Here is a 15,154-nt window from a genome sequence, read left to right as displayed (position 1 = left end):
TCTGTCAGTGAATTGAACTGAAGTGATTAAATTCAGTTGAAGTGATTCAGTGTGAAGTGGTCAAATGTATTATTACCACATTAGAATTCATCAAGTAAAAGGAATTGGTTGGTGAGCAACCCGTACAAAAATCAGCAAGCTTCCAAACCACAAGAAACAAATTCAGAATTATTATGAGTATTATCAATATTTCTGTATGCCCTATTTGTATCCTACCAGTTGGTACTGATTAAATGAGGTCAAACCATATCATATGCAAGAATGAAGAAAAAGAAGCAGGTGAATGTTATGGGTGGAGTGGTACAACACTGCCTCTGGGACGTACATTTCATACATAATAACATATTAAAATAAGTATGTTTTATTAAAACATTCTCCAAGTTGACTGTTCATTCATTTTGTACAAATGTAAACTCTAACAGTCATACATTTCATACATACAGGTATTGATTGATTATTTCATATAGGAGAAATGGAGAAGGTTTATTTGTGGGGAACAAACAAACTAAATTCTTATTTTCATTTCATTTTATTTTCATTCTCTATGACAGAGGACTTAGTAGAGTAGACAGAGAGAGAGACTTAGTAGTAGAGACTTAGAGTATTGTATATCACCGCTACATAAAGAGCAATCAAATCACTTCAAACCACTGATTGTAGCATGTGTGCTGATTGTATGTGGGAAAATCATTCATAGATCTAAAGATATAGATACATCATGGAAAAACATCATGGATAAAGTATCAGTCACAGGTGTACAACTTGCCCGCCACCCCCTCCCCGTAAGTCAAGCGATCTTTTCTTGAAGCTGTACACTGGAAATTGAGGAAATCGAGTACAGGGTGAACGGATTTCTTGCGATGAAGGTTTGACCATACATCATGTATACGGAACAGGGGAGAAAGGTCATACTCCAACTGAGTGAACCCCGTTATTGTTGCTCAAGGAAGGCGTGGTTACGTGGAGGGGCGTGTAGTCGAGGAGGAGCCCGGCCAAGATACGCGCTGTCGTCACAGGTCTGTCTGAGCTGTCAGTGTAGAAACAGAACGGGCAGACAACAAAAACTTTGTAGTGGTTGTTTACTTCCAGCAAAGGTTCACGGGAATGAAACCATAAAATGACCCTTTCAAGAAATTATGCGGGTTGTATTTGCAATTGTGGGATTAATGCATAACGACATGAAAAAATATCTCAGGCTATAGGCATCCCTGACGTGCCTACCCACCAAGAAAGTACGAAGACGGCAAGCGAAGCGTCCCGCCGATACAGGCATATGCAACTGTTTTCAGGTAGCTGTCTGCATGAATTTATTTATGTATTTATATCGTGTGTTCAGAAATAACGTTACAGTTTTATCAACATTAAGATGCGACGGAAACGCCTAGCATTGTTGGTGCTTAATCGTGCTAGTGATCAATGAGATATGAGGAGCGAATACCAAAGAAAAATGAGAAGTCTAGAGGCTGAACGTTTGCTCCAGCTATTTTTTTTTCTGTAATTTTATTTTAAATAATACCTACTGTAAAGACAATAAACTCGATTTATTCCGTTTTTTAACCGTTACTGTTTCTCTTTGTTTTCCTATTAATGAACATGTAGTCACACGGCTTCGTCAAATTACAAACTGTAACGTTGGTTAGCTATTGCTAGCTCTCGGAAAACTGGCTTGCAGTGGGTTGCCATGTTTTTTTCTTTTCTATTATTCAAGAGCAACAGCTATAGCCTATAGGAGTACTGAACTGTGACGGTTCTGTATTGTCTTAAGAGAATGTGCCACAAAGCTACGCTATATAGATTTCATAGGCGAAAATGTTACATATACTTGTATGCAAGAGTCAAAGTGATATTATAATTTCAATGGCTTCAGCTACTCGCCCTGAGAATTCAGACTAAAGTGTTGAAATTTTTGAAGAACTAGGTTCAGTCATGTGTTTTTCCGGGTAAAAATAAATGCGTACGTGTTTTTAACTTTTTCAGTTCCGGTATACACTGTAGGGCGAAAAAAGTTGGAATTTAGTGAAACACAATTAGAATTCAGCAACAACAAAACTATGGTCAACTATGGGCAAAAACTTTAGATTTTTTTTTAAAACAATGTTTGTATGAAGATAAAGTGAAGGTCTACACAACAAGATGAACTGCAATATTATCAGTCCATTCGATTCAATCTAGTTCCAAAAAGGCGCTTTCGGGTTCAGGCTTTTTCGGAACCAGATTGTCTGTAGACTAGAGGATGCAAAGGAAACGTCGTTCCAGCTCCTAGTCAGATTTAACAGACCAAGTCAACTCACTAAAACGTTTCCAGTGCATAAAGGTACGTGTCTAAATAATACTAATCTGTACGTATCAAGTGCCAGGCAGGGAAAATGCTATTATGGTGTGTTGGTGTGGGAATGTGTTTTCAAGGAAAGTAATTGAAGGGAGAGCAAAGCAGCATAAAGTAGCATTGTCTCCAACGGGCTAACTTTTCAGCTCCTAATCCTAAATGCAGTAATGATAAACCCTCTCAGCCCTTGTCCTTAAATTACTGCTATGTTTCTGGTATGGCACAGTGTAAGATCCTGGAAGATCCTGCCCCACTGGAGATCAATTTCTTTAATTTCAGTAATTATACATCATAACAAGTTGCATAGGGGCTGAAATAGTGGGTGTATGGTGGCACAGTATGCAACTCTAGGGCTTAAAGAGCACCGTCTTAAAGCACATTAAGAAGACAAAATCCACTTTCCTTTAATCCCTGGGAATTCTGGGAAATTGGGCCTTGTTAATATAGCACAAGTGTGAACTTCTACAGTGTTTGCCTTAGGCCTATTTGTAGCGTGTGTTAATGTGGCTTTTTAAAATCAGGCCTTTCGTAGTGCGGTGGTGTAGAGAGCTCTTGTGACAGTGCAAAGTCATTCTCCAGGGTATTAACGGACACTGACCCCTTCAAGGCCCTGTTCCATAAACAAAGGATTTGTCACTGTAATGCTGTTGTCTCTCTTTTTTCTCTCCTTTCTTCTCCCTCTCTCTCCCTCCTTAACCTCAGTCTTATCCTCAAGCTTCATCTTGAAAAATCCTATTTTTTAATGATCTTTTCCTCCCTGTTTTCACACTGGTTAGAGAGCTTTCCTGCAGCTTTTCTCAGTCATCTGTTGCCCATCTCTCCTCCGCCCACACTCCAGAGCTTTCTGCACCCCATCTGTCTTGGCCTCCTGATCTTCTCATATTGCCCTATTTATCTCTTTGGGTCTACACATGACCTTTCCTGCACCTCTCTCCCGCCTCCCATCCCTGGTGTCACTCTCTGGTTTGCCCTCTCACACCTGCTCTTCCTGCCGTCCAGCTGTTTCAGGTGAGTGATGGAGATGAGAGAGTGGAGTGTGGTGGCCGGGAGCTTTGCTGGTTTCCAGCTGCTCTTCTCCATAGTCTGTCCCCTGCTCTCCCGTGCCCTGGCCCCAGGATACAGCCGCCTAGCCCCTGGCAAGCACACAGAGTGGAACTCCAGGTAGGGCAGACCTCTCACACATATCTTAGCTAGGCATCAAAATATAAGCATCAGCATACATTAAATGTAATCACAATGTAAAGCTTTTAAACCGGAGTTTATACAGCTAACATAACTCTTGGATGATCAATCTTATTAGTAAGTCGCTTAGAACATTTATACTAGAGCATAAAGTAACAAGGGAAAAATATTCACCGCCAAATGCACCATATCACAATGAGCAACGAATAACCATTTCTTCATTTCAAGTACTCATTTACCAATATATTTATAAATAGAGAGGCCATTGTAAACTGTGATGTAAACTTTCATAAACACACCCTCAACATTCTCCATGGAGGAGAATGCAGTGGCTTGTGAAAAGGGACAGAGTTTAGCAAAATGCAACCCATATTTTATTCCAGTTTCCTTCCTTCCTCAGAAACCGCTGGTGTCAAATCCCCCGACAATGTAAATTATTTACAGGCACTGATGCATAGCTCTGGCTGTGTCACTGCTCTTTACACCCCTTTCTCACGCCAGAGCTTAAACCAGACTAGCACAAGCTGGCTACCCTGATACACGATTGCTTTTCCATGGTGTTAGCAGCAACTAGAGCTGTAGCACATGACATTACACTGAATGCAGGTGTCTACCCAAATCAAAATGGCTGCCTGGACTTCCTGTGCAGTCCAAGGTGAAAGCCCCCCACCCCCTAAAAAAAAAAAAAATTAAAGTCCATCTTATTTCTGTGTATGTCTGTCCTCTGTTTGGTGTGATCAGTAATGGCACTGTGGTTTTAGCAGCAAGGCCATCCGTAATGACGAACGTACACATTATAGATGTCCTTGGATATCTCTCTTGAAAGTTGGCAATCGTCAGTAACACTAGCAGGCTAAGCGGATATGGTTTAACATGGTAAAAAGCAAACCACTCAGACCCTGAACTAAGGACTCCATCCTGTTTTCAGCTTTACAGTAAAAAGGGCTGATGTTGTGTCTTTGTTTCTAGGTTGGTTTCCACCATCCATGCTCTGATTGTGGGATTTTTCTGTCTCTATATCCTGTGGTTTGATGACGCTGTCAACACAGACCCAGTCTGGTAAGAGAACAGCTGAGATAACCCCTCCATTGTGAAAAGAGGGTCAGATACTGGTTAAATAGTGCCCCTATCAGCTACTAGATTAGGGTAGGTGAAAATAATGTTCTCATGATGTTGTAATGTTGTAAAAATGTACACGTGCTATTGCAATAGCATACTTATTTACTGTAGTGAGAAAGATCGTTCTCTGTATTGAGACAGAGAGAGAGAGAGATAAAGCCAACTGGCTGGTTTTAAATGTCTCAGTTCTGTTTTTCATGTTGAGCCCAGTGTTTCTGAGTTTCACTTCTCACTTCTACTGCTGCCCTCCTCTCTCACATCGTCCACCCAGAGGAGGAGGGGTAATTAATTTCTTTCCTCTTTGCCTCCTTCTTTTCACAGCACTCCACATCACACCAATAGAGAAACTAGACCGTGTCTCTCACTCTCTCTCTCTCTCTCTCTCTCTCTCTATCCTGTATTCATTCTCTCTCTCTCTCTTTCACTCTCATTCTCTCTCTCTCTCTCTCTGTCCCTCCCTCATGCCAAACAAGGCTCCTTTTCATGGCCAGCAACAGCAGCACTGTCTGCAGCCCCCGTTCCTCCCCATGTGACCCCCCCCCCCCCCCAAGCTCTTGCCGTCTGATCAATACCCCAGCTCTCTTGCTTCCATTGTCTCCTCTGTCCAGCATATCGAATGGAGAGAGCAACGAAAGAAAATCCCCTCCTTCTTTCTTTCTCTCCCTCTTTCTCTTTCGTTTGTTTTTTTCACCCTAGTTGCATTCCCAGGCTTTTGTAGGGGTATCTCACACTGGCTCCCTGTTTCTCTCCTGCTTTTGTTTTCTTCCTTTGAGCTCCTGCTTCTCTTCCTGTAGCTGTAATCTTCTACTTGACCTGTTCATAAATTATGTTTTGTTGTCTCATTTTGTCCTTCAATTTGTCCTCTTTTTTTGTACCTACTTTTATTGTCATTTTAATGGCAAGTTTTAGGCGAGATGTTGTCTTTCCTCACCATCCTCTCTTACTTTTCATTTGAGCCCTCTCTGTTGTCTCTGTCTTTTCCCCATTCACCCTTCTTTCTCTCTCTCTCTCTTTGTTGATAAAAATGAAACTTATAGCATAGGAGTCATTGATTATGACAGTTTTCATATTAATTGTCTTTACTATCTCATTGTATTTCCAGGAATAATGCACACACGGGCACTAAAGAGGGTTTCACAGAATGAACGACTTGCTTAGTCATTATTCTGACAGTCAGACATCAGGAGTACGATTAAATGATCTCCTCCCCACCCATTGCTGGGGGAGATAGCCCCACCGCCAGGCACTCACATCCACTGTCATTTAACACCATGTTGTATTTCAGCAAAACAAATCTTTTGTTAAGATACTGTTGTTGCATTACGGTCTTCTGTAATGTACATGTCCAGACATGATCACAAATCAGTGGGATGGCAGGGCAGGCTTACAACAGGTGGCATGTGCAAAAGTGCATTAGATTAGACTGTCAGGTTGGAACATGGTTTCTGTCATGTTGCAATGAGGATATTTGTGATGGGTATCATTCACGGTTAAGTTGGCCCCTCTCTGTCTCTTTTTCTCTTTCATACATGCACACACGTACATGTACTTGCATGCACATACACACACACACACACACACACACACACACCTTTTATTTTTAATTCTGGATAGGCAATGTTTAAATTAGTGATAACATTCATTTGAAATGTGTAGTTTACATTTACCCTTTTTGCATTTTTTCAAAACTATAACATGGAAGTAATGGGTTTTGACCCTGCATTTCAGATGTTACAGCATGTTCCCTTAAAAAAGAGTGAATATTATATTTTTTTTTCTAATGTCACATGAAGAATGACTTGTAACTGTCATAATTTCAGTAGTTTTAGTTCCAGTAGCATTATATGGTATGTCCTCCTGGATAAAATATGGTGAGCACAGAAAGTATATCTCCACTTCTTGTGCTTCACTAAGAAATATGTTAATGTGTAGGGGAGATCCCAGACTTGTGAAGCTCAACGTCGCAATAACCTGTGGCTACCTCCTTTATGGTGAGTTCCCATCTTCTGTCTGTAGCACATCTTGTTTGATATGTCCTCAGATAAGCTGTCGTGACCAAGATAAGTGCCTGTTTACGCAGAACTTTACTTTGTGGCTGTGCTGGTTTTGTCTATGTAGAACATTTAGCAGGGGCAGTCTCTTAACTTTTGGCATTGGAGCAACTGATACATATTTCTCTTTGTCACACAGACCTTCTACTGCTGGCCTGTAACTGGAGCTCAATGGGAGACAGCTTTTTCGTGTGTCACCACTTGGCGGCGCTCTACGCTTATGGATACGTCCTGGTAAGCCATTTACTGACTCAGACTTGAAATCCTTAATGATAAACATTAAAAATGACTGGACTCTGCTATTTATGTGAAACAGGATTTGGTGCACACATGGAAAAATAAATGTTTTTATCTCTGTGATGGTGTGTTTTGATACTACTCATCTCTGATGTTCACAGTGAGAAGCTTTTCTGCATAATAAGTTATCTGTGCTGACATCTGTGCATCTGTTACTGATCCTGGTAACCCTTTAGGGTGATTTATGAAGCGTATTTTCAGTACCGAACAAGAATGATCAGTAAGTGTGTGTTTGTGTGTGTTACAGAGTCGAGGAGTGCTACCCTATTTTGCCAATTTCCGTCTCATTTCAGAGCTCTCCACCCCATTTGTTAACCAGAGGCAAGTCTTTATGCTGTCTGTGCTTATCTTTGATTCTCTCACTTCATCTCGTTGTCACTCTATTCATTGCAACATTTCAGAACTGTTACACAACAGTTTTTTGATAATGATGATGGTGGTTATGTGTGTGTTTCTGAGCTGTTTTGAGATATAAAATATTGATATGTATGACCACAGATGCAATAATTAGGAAATGTAACATCCATCTGCCCCAAAAGAACTGTTCTCCCAGAACACAGTAGCATTAAATTACTGGTATTTCTTAATGTGTATCATGAATATGAATACAATTTTCAATTTGTGTTATATTGAATAATAATTAGCAAAAGTTGCTATTCACACAAAAAAGGGAGAGAAAATGTGTTCATTGATTAATGATTAATGATCACTTCTGTTCTAATTAATTATTACCTCTCTCTTCTAACATGAGGCAAGGTCATCACACTGATCGTGTTCCATCCGTCCATGACCCCTTGTCTTTATAGATATCTCTCCGTTTAACACACCATCACTCCGTCTGTCTCTCTCACTCTACCTGTTATATCGGAGGGGAAACCTCTTACGTGACACCCCCCGCCCTTTCTAATTTTTTCAGATGGTTCTTTGAGGTCCTCTTGTACCCGCGCTCGGGCAACCTGGTCGTGGCCAACGGAGTGGCCATGACGGTGGCCTTCTTCCTGGTCCGGATCGCCGTGATTCCCTCCTACTACTCCAAGGTCGTGGCCACCGTAGGGACACCTGCATTCACACGCCTGGGCCCGGGGCCACAGGTGGCTTGGATTCTCTCCAGCGTCTGCCTGGATGTCCTGAACAGCATATGGATGTACAAAATCGGCAGGGGGCTGTACAAGGTCCTGGCTAATGTCGTCAGGAAGGGTGAAGGCGGCCGCCCCATGAAGCAGAACCACCTCTCCGGCTCCCACGTGAACAACCACTCAGACTGAGGGGTGGGAGGCTGAGCAAAGGTGTGAGCCATTGGATGCTTTTCTCTTTTTTTTTTCTGATGATTTGTGAAATTGCTGCCATCAGGTATCAGTGGAATCAGTGTCCCAACCTGAATTTCCCTTCCCTACTCACAGCACATTTCATCTTTTACTTCCTGATGCGCTCTCATAATCAGCTTCACGGAGATGACAGGGATGTAAAGCATCTACGCTATGCTCTCCCTCTTTTCAGCAATCCCAAACCAAATCCACTTTATTGAGGAATTGATTCTTCATGCTATATTAGCCTATGCCAGCCCTGTCACTCCACATCAAGGTCGTTATGGGTTGATTGCTACCTTCTTCTTCCTCCCTTTCATTACACACACCCTCGTCAATTTCCTCCCATCAGACAACCTGCTCTGGAGAGAGCTCTCTGCTGCTTACAACAAAAGGACCTCTGTCAGATAGTGGGACACAGTACAGTGACCAAGATGCCTCTTACCCAGCTGCCTTGACTACTGCATGTGAAAAACTCCTTTTTGTCCATAGTCTGTACACTTAGAAAAAAGCCAGCTCACATTTACCAACATTCACAGGTCCTCAAGGTGTCTAGGCCTTAGAAACAGCCAGATTTCAACCAGCAGCTTGGACAGAAAGGCAGAAGAACCCTAGAGAAATGTAAAACTGCACATGGGTTCAACCAGATATATCTATTGTGGTGTCCTACAGTGGAGTATCAGGGGGACTGTTTCCATTGCCCATATGTTTCTGCTCTGAGATGGGAAATATCTTTTCTTAACCCCAATGATGTATTCTAGAAAAGTCATGACCCAGATCTTAAGTTTATTAACTGTTAGGTAATTTCCTACTCTCTTTAGCCCATCACACTTAGCCCTTGTGAGTTCTTCATTCATTTATAAAAAACACAAAACGTCCTCAGGATCTCTGAATGTAACCGTCCATGCTGTTTATCTGGTATTATTATTTTGCTCCTATTTCATTCTTTTTACACCTATAAATTGTCACAGTGTTTCACATAGTCCTTGCCTTGACAAGCCTAGTGCTTCTGCGGCAACACGTTGTGAGACATTGTTGTATTATTGATGCAAAAAAGTTGCATTTCTCCGTGGGATGCCCGTTCTCAGTGTTACAAAAGCAAAAGCGTCAGTCATACCATGGGCATATCACAGGAGACTGAGAGGAACATTAAATGTAACGTCTACACTTCATCCTTAACTTTGAGCAACAAAGTGAAACAATTAGATTTTTTATTATTCTAGTTCCTTATTATGAGGTCATATATTGGCTTCTTTCTTTGCTTATATTTTCTCTTCAGAGTTACATACATCATACATCATAGCATTTAGTTTTAAGCCCCCTACCCCCAAGTATTCACATAAAGTCATGTGTTGCCTTAAGGTGCTTCTCAGTCTTCAGCCATGAAAAATGGATTTACCATTGGAACCAGTAGTGAGATTTATGTTTTTTAATCATAGTTTTTGATCACTTGTAAATAATGGTTCAGAAGTATAGGTGCTTTGTGAATGTATCAGGTCTGTTTTGTTTATTACTATGATCAGATGGAATTTAGCTTTCACTAAATTACAGATCATTATGTCTCTTTGGCTGCAGACATCTAATGAAGTAAGTTCCCAGAATTAGAATGGTCTGGGTCCCTTCAGCACTCAGTTTTAAAGGTACCCTGATCTGAATAAGATCTTTTTGGGTGCTGATGTAAGATGACCTACAAACCCTGCTATGGGTCTTGTGCCTTTAAACAAACAGGAACTTCAATGCAGCCAAGCAGAGATTAACAGTTTTCTTTTAAAGCAGGTGTTGTTTTCAGTGTTTTTACTCTGTTTTCTATACAAGTACTCTATACTGTAAATGACTGTCCATACATTCTTTCATTAATTTTGGTCAAATGATATCTGGATGGGAAGGAACTGGAGGAAGCAGATTGTGTCTATGAACAGTTACTGTACATCTTACACAAAATGCTGATTACCAATGTGAAGAGGTGGGTAGGAGGTCCACAGATGAAAATGTCTTTTGAAGGGGCTAAGAAATTCCCTAGGTGCCGGCATTGTGTCTGGGGAGCTCTGGGGAGCCCCATATTGCTACTCTGATCTGTAGAAAGGACATGTTCTGCTGATACCTCTTCCTCTTACTGAAGCTGGGGTGCAAGCCTTTAGTTTATAAAGAGGAGAAAAAGCCCCGTGGAACTCTTATAGCAATATTATCTTATGCTGTAGGCCGAGGGTGCCAAACCCAATTCCTTCATTCACTTTGCTGTAGTCTTCGCTCTTAATTTACCAGCCCAGTTGGTCACGTTGTTTGGCAGTTTGTTAAATACGATGTGATGGCTATTCTCAAATATTTTGCCGTAGCGTATTTTGGGAAGTGCATTAGGGTAAAAGTCATATGGCTAACACCTAATTGGACCAGCAAAGCCAGGGGAATTGGCTGAAACAGAAACCAGCATAGTCACCGTCCCAGTAGGAATTGAGTTTGACACCACTGTTATAAATGAGGCCATTGGGAGCTGTATGCGTCTCTGGTGGTTTATGTGGAGTGGGCCAGTCCAGTCTCTCCCTCTGGTTTCCTGTGGCCCATACAGCTGATTGAGTTTAAAAAAGGATAGCACAAGAGGCAAATGTATTATGCCCACTCCAAAATACAGTTAGCATTATGGTGCTTATTAATATGAGACTAATGTGAGGGGTAGTTTAATTACCTATAGGCTATATTTTTGATAAATTTACAGAATTTAAAGCTGCATTAAATAAAATGGAAAGGAAGTAAAGACTTCCATGCCATTACTGATCAAAAGCACACCACGGGCTTTGGCATTAAGATCACAAATGACTATGATGTGTACAGTTGTATTTAGTACATGATATCTTAAAATCATGGAGACGGTACAGTATTGTGAAAGGGCATGCAGTCCGTAAACCCTGGGATGGTTGTGGTTTGTGTGGTCCACACCGTTATACTTACAGTCTGGAGGGAAACACAAGCCACCTGGGGTTAAGGAATGGTTTTTCCCCCGTAGCTCAGGAAATTTTCACCTTTTGCTTCTGCATGTGTTCTGCATCAAGGAAACCGTATTTGCATACAATAACATGGAGTTGCTTTTGATAAACTTGATAACCCATTAAAAATGTGTGCATGGAAATTAGGGCTTTTGCCTGTGAAAGAGACGTTGAATCCTGCAACTGGCATGGTTACTGACTTGATCATTACTGTCCTCAGTAGGCTAGTACTGGAGTAAAAGTGATTGTAATGTGAAAATTGTTCATCATAATGTGTCAGATAAGGGATATCAATTTTATTTTTCAGATTCTCCCTGAAATACAAGTGAATGGGTTTGGTGAATCAAATGGTCTGCAGTTTATTTTGTTTTCTTTTTATCAGATTGTTCCTTTAAACAATGCAAAGTGTTCTTTATTTCTCTCAATGTACAGTACCAATGTGAAATGAACAATCTGGCTGTGTCTCGGTCTCAGTCTAAATCACTTTAACTGTTGTAAAGGGCAAATACTACTAATGTAATGGTAGCAATCAAATGGGAGATTTACTTGAAAGCACTACTTTGATACATTCAATGATAGAATTTTTTGTATTAATACACTTGTATGAAGAGGGCTATGAGCATGAGCAGTATGAGTACCTACACTTTTGAAAGGTCAGTCATGCCTACATTTATTTCTTAATATTGCATGTTGGTTGGCTATTCTTATAGGTATGCTGTTGTATTTCCATGTCATTGTCTGGATTTTTGTTTTCAGTTATGATGTGAATTGGTATACAGAATTTTATAGCCCACATTTTGTATGAAACAACATCTCTAAACACAAAGTGGTTGTCTGTTTTTGAGTGTCGTCATGCTGCTGTCTATCTTGTATTGGTGAATGGATGTTACAGAACAAATCTGCATTGCACAGAAGCCTAGCAACCAGAGAATTCCCCCTGTTTATACCGATGTCCTCTTCGAACCATAAGACCAGCCTTGGTCTTGAAGATGAGACGTTTAATGAACAAATCATGACCATGGTCCTTTTTCAGCCTTACTACCTTGACGTAGAGTGTTGATATATGAGGTAAAATTTCTTAAGGCCATAAAATCTGACAGAAGACATGTAATACTTGGCTTCTTGTAGGAATATTTGATGCGGTGGTCAGAATTCCTGCTCTTCTGAGCACAGAGGGGGTGGGGGTAGTGGTGGTGGTGGGGGGGGGGGAGTATAAACACCAAATGTGTTCATTTGGGGCTTTTAAGAAAAGAAACGGGGAGCGACTGGAATAATGTTGTCTTCTGATTGATTCCAGCTCTCTGCAGTGCAGTTCAGACTAGGGGCTGGGAGAGTGACTGTGCTTAAAGTGTCTTTTTACCAAACATGGTCACAGCAGCAAGAGCAAACAAAACACTGTTCAGCACACATGCACCCTCTCTCAAACATACATTTGTATATAAAAAAGGATTAGTCAACATGATATTCACTGAGAAACATCCAGAATGGATGTGATGTTGTCTTTGTCTGACTAATTACTTAATACGTAATTATAGTAGTAGCCTTTGAGTGTTGATTAGTATTTTAATCACCAGGCTATAAAAGCTGCTACTTATTTGAATTATGGTATGAAACTGGCACTGTTAAAAATACTGTTGTGGATAATGAATACTTTCATAGGAGGTAATCTTCACCACCTCTACTTTTGATCTTAATACCATGTTTTTTTTTTTTCTTTCACGGGAAAGACAAAAGACTTCACAATGAAACAAGTTAAAATGTTAGCCTGTTGTTTTTCCTTTTTTGTGAAAAATGAGTATAAAGACATAATCTACTTAAAGTGCCTCCCCACTACAAGTTGCATCCAGAATTTATGATTTTTTTTTCAACTTAATCATTAAATGGAAATGTTCTATAAGGAGCTTATATAGGGAATATATTGAAATGCAGGGCAAACACAGAATATTCAACTACGATTACTGTTAAAAACATGCTGTACACTCAGTTGCAGTCTACAGTTACAGTGCATTTACAGTACACATGTACATACACACACGCACACAGTATACACACAGAGAAGTACTGAGCCCAGACTCTTAAATTCTTCCCAGTCTTGCAGGTTGAGGGAACCTTTTCCATAAATAGCCAGGCAGTTCAGAGCAGAACAGAGAGGGCTGAGGCTAGTGCCCTCATAAGATCCCCACACAGCAGCTTTCTCTCTCTCTCCCCCTCTCCATCTCTCTCTCTTTCTCTGTATGTGCTTCCCTACTGTTCTGGCTACTCTCATCCCTGTTCTCTCCCTCCTTTTTCAACTCTGGCTCCCTGTCTTATTAACCCTCTGTATTTCCTGTTCCTGTACACCCTCTCCTCCCTCTCTGCTTGTGATGGCTAGACATTTGTCACCTAATGCAGCTCTCACACAGCTGTTCTCTTCTTATTCTTTCCCATGTCTTGGAGTTCTTATGAATGTCATTTCGCCATAAAGGTTATCACTCCCTTGTTCCATGCCTGCAACATCTCTATAATACTTGGGGTAGTGGAGTCCAAATATATTTTTGAATCAATCAGAGCCTTTATAATATCCAACCTGAATGACCCTGCTACCCATCGTCACCAGTAGCTACTCCCTTTAACATTAAACGTGTAACATTAGACCTGGAAGGATGTAACCTACAGGCTTAACAATACTGTAACCATCCATTTCAGTAATGACACTAGTTTCCTAAATAGCCTTTACAACAGTTGAAGTTTGTGATAAATATGTTGTAATGAATTAAGGCTCGGTGTGCTCGGCCCAGACACCCCCTTCACAAAAACTGTTCACAAAACACGGAATTCACCAACCACCAAACAGACGGAAGGAAATGAATAATGACACCTTCGAGCTGGGCAGTGCGGCAGCGTGATATGGTTCACTTTATTCTTTAGTCAATCAATTTCAAAGTTGTAGGATGCCCTTCAACACTGGGTCTAGAGTATTGCACGTTTTGTGAGCCACATAATCAAACACCCTATTACATGGACCAGAGGGAAGATTCTCGCTCGCTCCCGCACATTTACACGTTCCAAACTCGGGTTTAAGATCCAGCCAGTTACAATACTTGGCTGTACCACTATCATGTCCAAATAAAGCCTTCGCATTCCTTTGGTCTTTTTTCCCTCCCTTACCAAGCAATTTGAAGCAAAGGTCTTGTAAACATCTTTCTCTCACTTTCTTTCTCGCTGTCTCAAGCTCTCGCTGCCTTGCCATCACAGCTGTGTTGTAGTACGCTGTAGAATATTGTGTGAGATATTGCCAATGCATCCACATAAACTTAATGTGGTCATAAAGTCAATGCCATAAAAGTGCTACTGTCGCACTAGTAGTCAGTTTTCACTGCAGTAATACTGCTTTATGCTTATTCAAAGTTTAATCATTGTGTAATATTAGGTAAGTTAGTTTTGCTATTACAGATGATTTGAATGTAACACAGACCCTGATTTTTTGTATTGTGTTGTATTCTGGGTTATCTAAAACAGAATTATTTCGAGGCATATTTAAACGGAACTATTCAGCTGCGGCCCTAAATGTACTGCTACCTACTAATTTAGTAGTGTAGCCCAGTGCACGATGCAACAATGGTGTGGTAGGGACGATCAACAACATCCATTAATATATGTATATACAAATTTATGGTCACATTATGTCATGGCCCATTATTTAGTTTTACACTCGTCCTCCACGCATGCTTCCATTCCCGAAATAGTGACATGCTGATAGCCTTGGCCATATCTCCATTAGTATTCATTAAGCTGAATATTATATTTTATCCCACATTTGATTAAAAAAAATGCCCCGTCCCCAATATCTGTGATCTTTTATCTTACATAATAAATTTGCAGTCCCAATTGTTAAATATTTTAAACAAAAACAAATGT

General features: G+C 40.6%; 1 protein-coding gene across 2 annotated transcripts; it reads left to right on the top strand.

Moving 5' to 3' along the window:
- Positions 1 to 1,030: 1,030 nt before the first annotated feature.
- LOC118785128 (TLC domain-containing protein 4-B-like) lies at positions 1,031 to 11,331 on the top strand. Of its 2 annotated transcripts, none has more exons than XM_036539671.1 (7): positions 1,031 to 1,289; positions 3,326 to 3,487; positions 4,478 to 4,567; positions 6,560 to 6,618; positions 6,818 to 6,912; positions 7,223 to 7,296; positions 7,892 to 11,331. In XM_036539671.1, the coding sequence occupies exons 2-7, from the start codon at positions 3,342 to 3,344 to the stop codon at positions 8,238 to 8,240; spliced, it is 813 nt and encodes a 270-aa protein (XP_036395564.1). In that variant the 5' UTR covers positions 1,031 to 1,289; positions 3,326 to 3,341; the 3' UTR covers positions 8,241 to 11,331. The 2 variants fall into 2 exon arrangements, with proteins under 2 accessions (XP_036395564.1, XP_036395573.1); XM_036539680.1 differs by having other exon boundaries at positions 3,029 to 3,487.
- The last annotated feature ends 3,823 nt before the right edge of the window (positions 11,332 to 15,154 follow it).

The sequence above is a fragment of the Megalops cyprinoides genome, chromosome 1, assembly GCF_013368585.1.
Source record: "Megalops cyprinoides isolate fMegCyp1 chromosome 1, fMegCyp1.pri, whole genome shotgun sequence".
NCBI lineage: Eukaryota > Metazoa > Chordata > Actinopteri > Elopiformes > Megalopidae > Megalops > Megalops cyprinoides.
Note: the sequence above shows the minus strand (reverse complement) of the source record. Positions and strands in the feature narration are given on the sequence as shown.

Excerpts from the sequence above, each read along its gene's own strand:
- LOC118785128 (XM_036539671.1), top strand. The coding sequence starts at position 3,342 with ATGGAGATGAGAGAGTGGAGTGTGGTGGCCGGGAGCTTTGCTGGTTTC. Across the intron at positions 6,619-6,817 it reads CTGTGGCTACCTCCTTTATG|ACCTTCTACTGCTGGCCTGT; the intron begins GTGAGTTCCCAT and ends TTTGTCACACAG. Across the intron at positions 7,297-7,891 it reads ACCCCATTTGTTAACCAGAG|ATGGTTCTTTGAGGTCCTCT; the intron begins GCAAGTCTTTAT and ends TAATTTTTTCAG.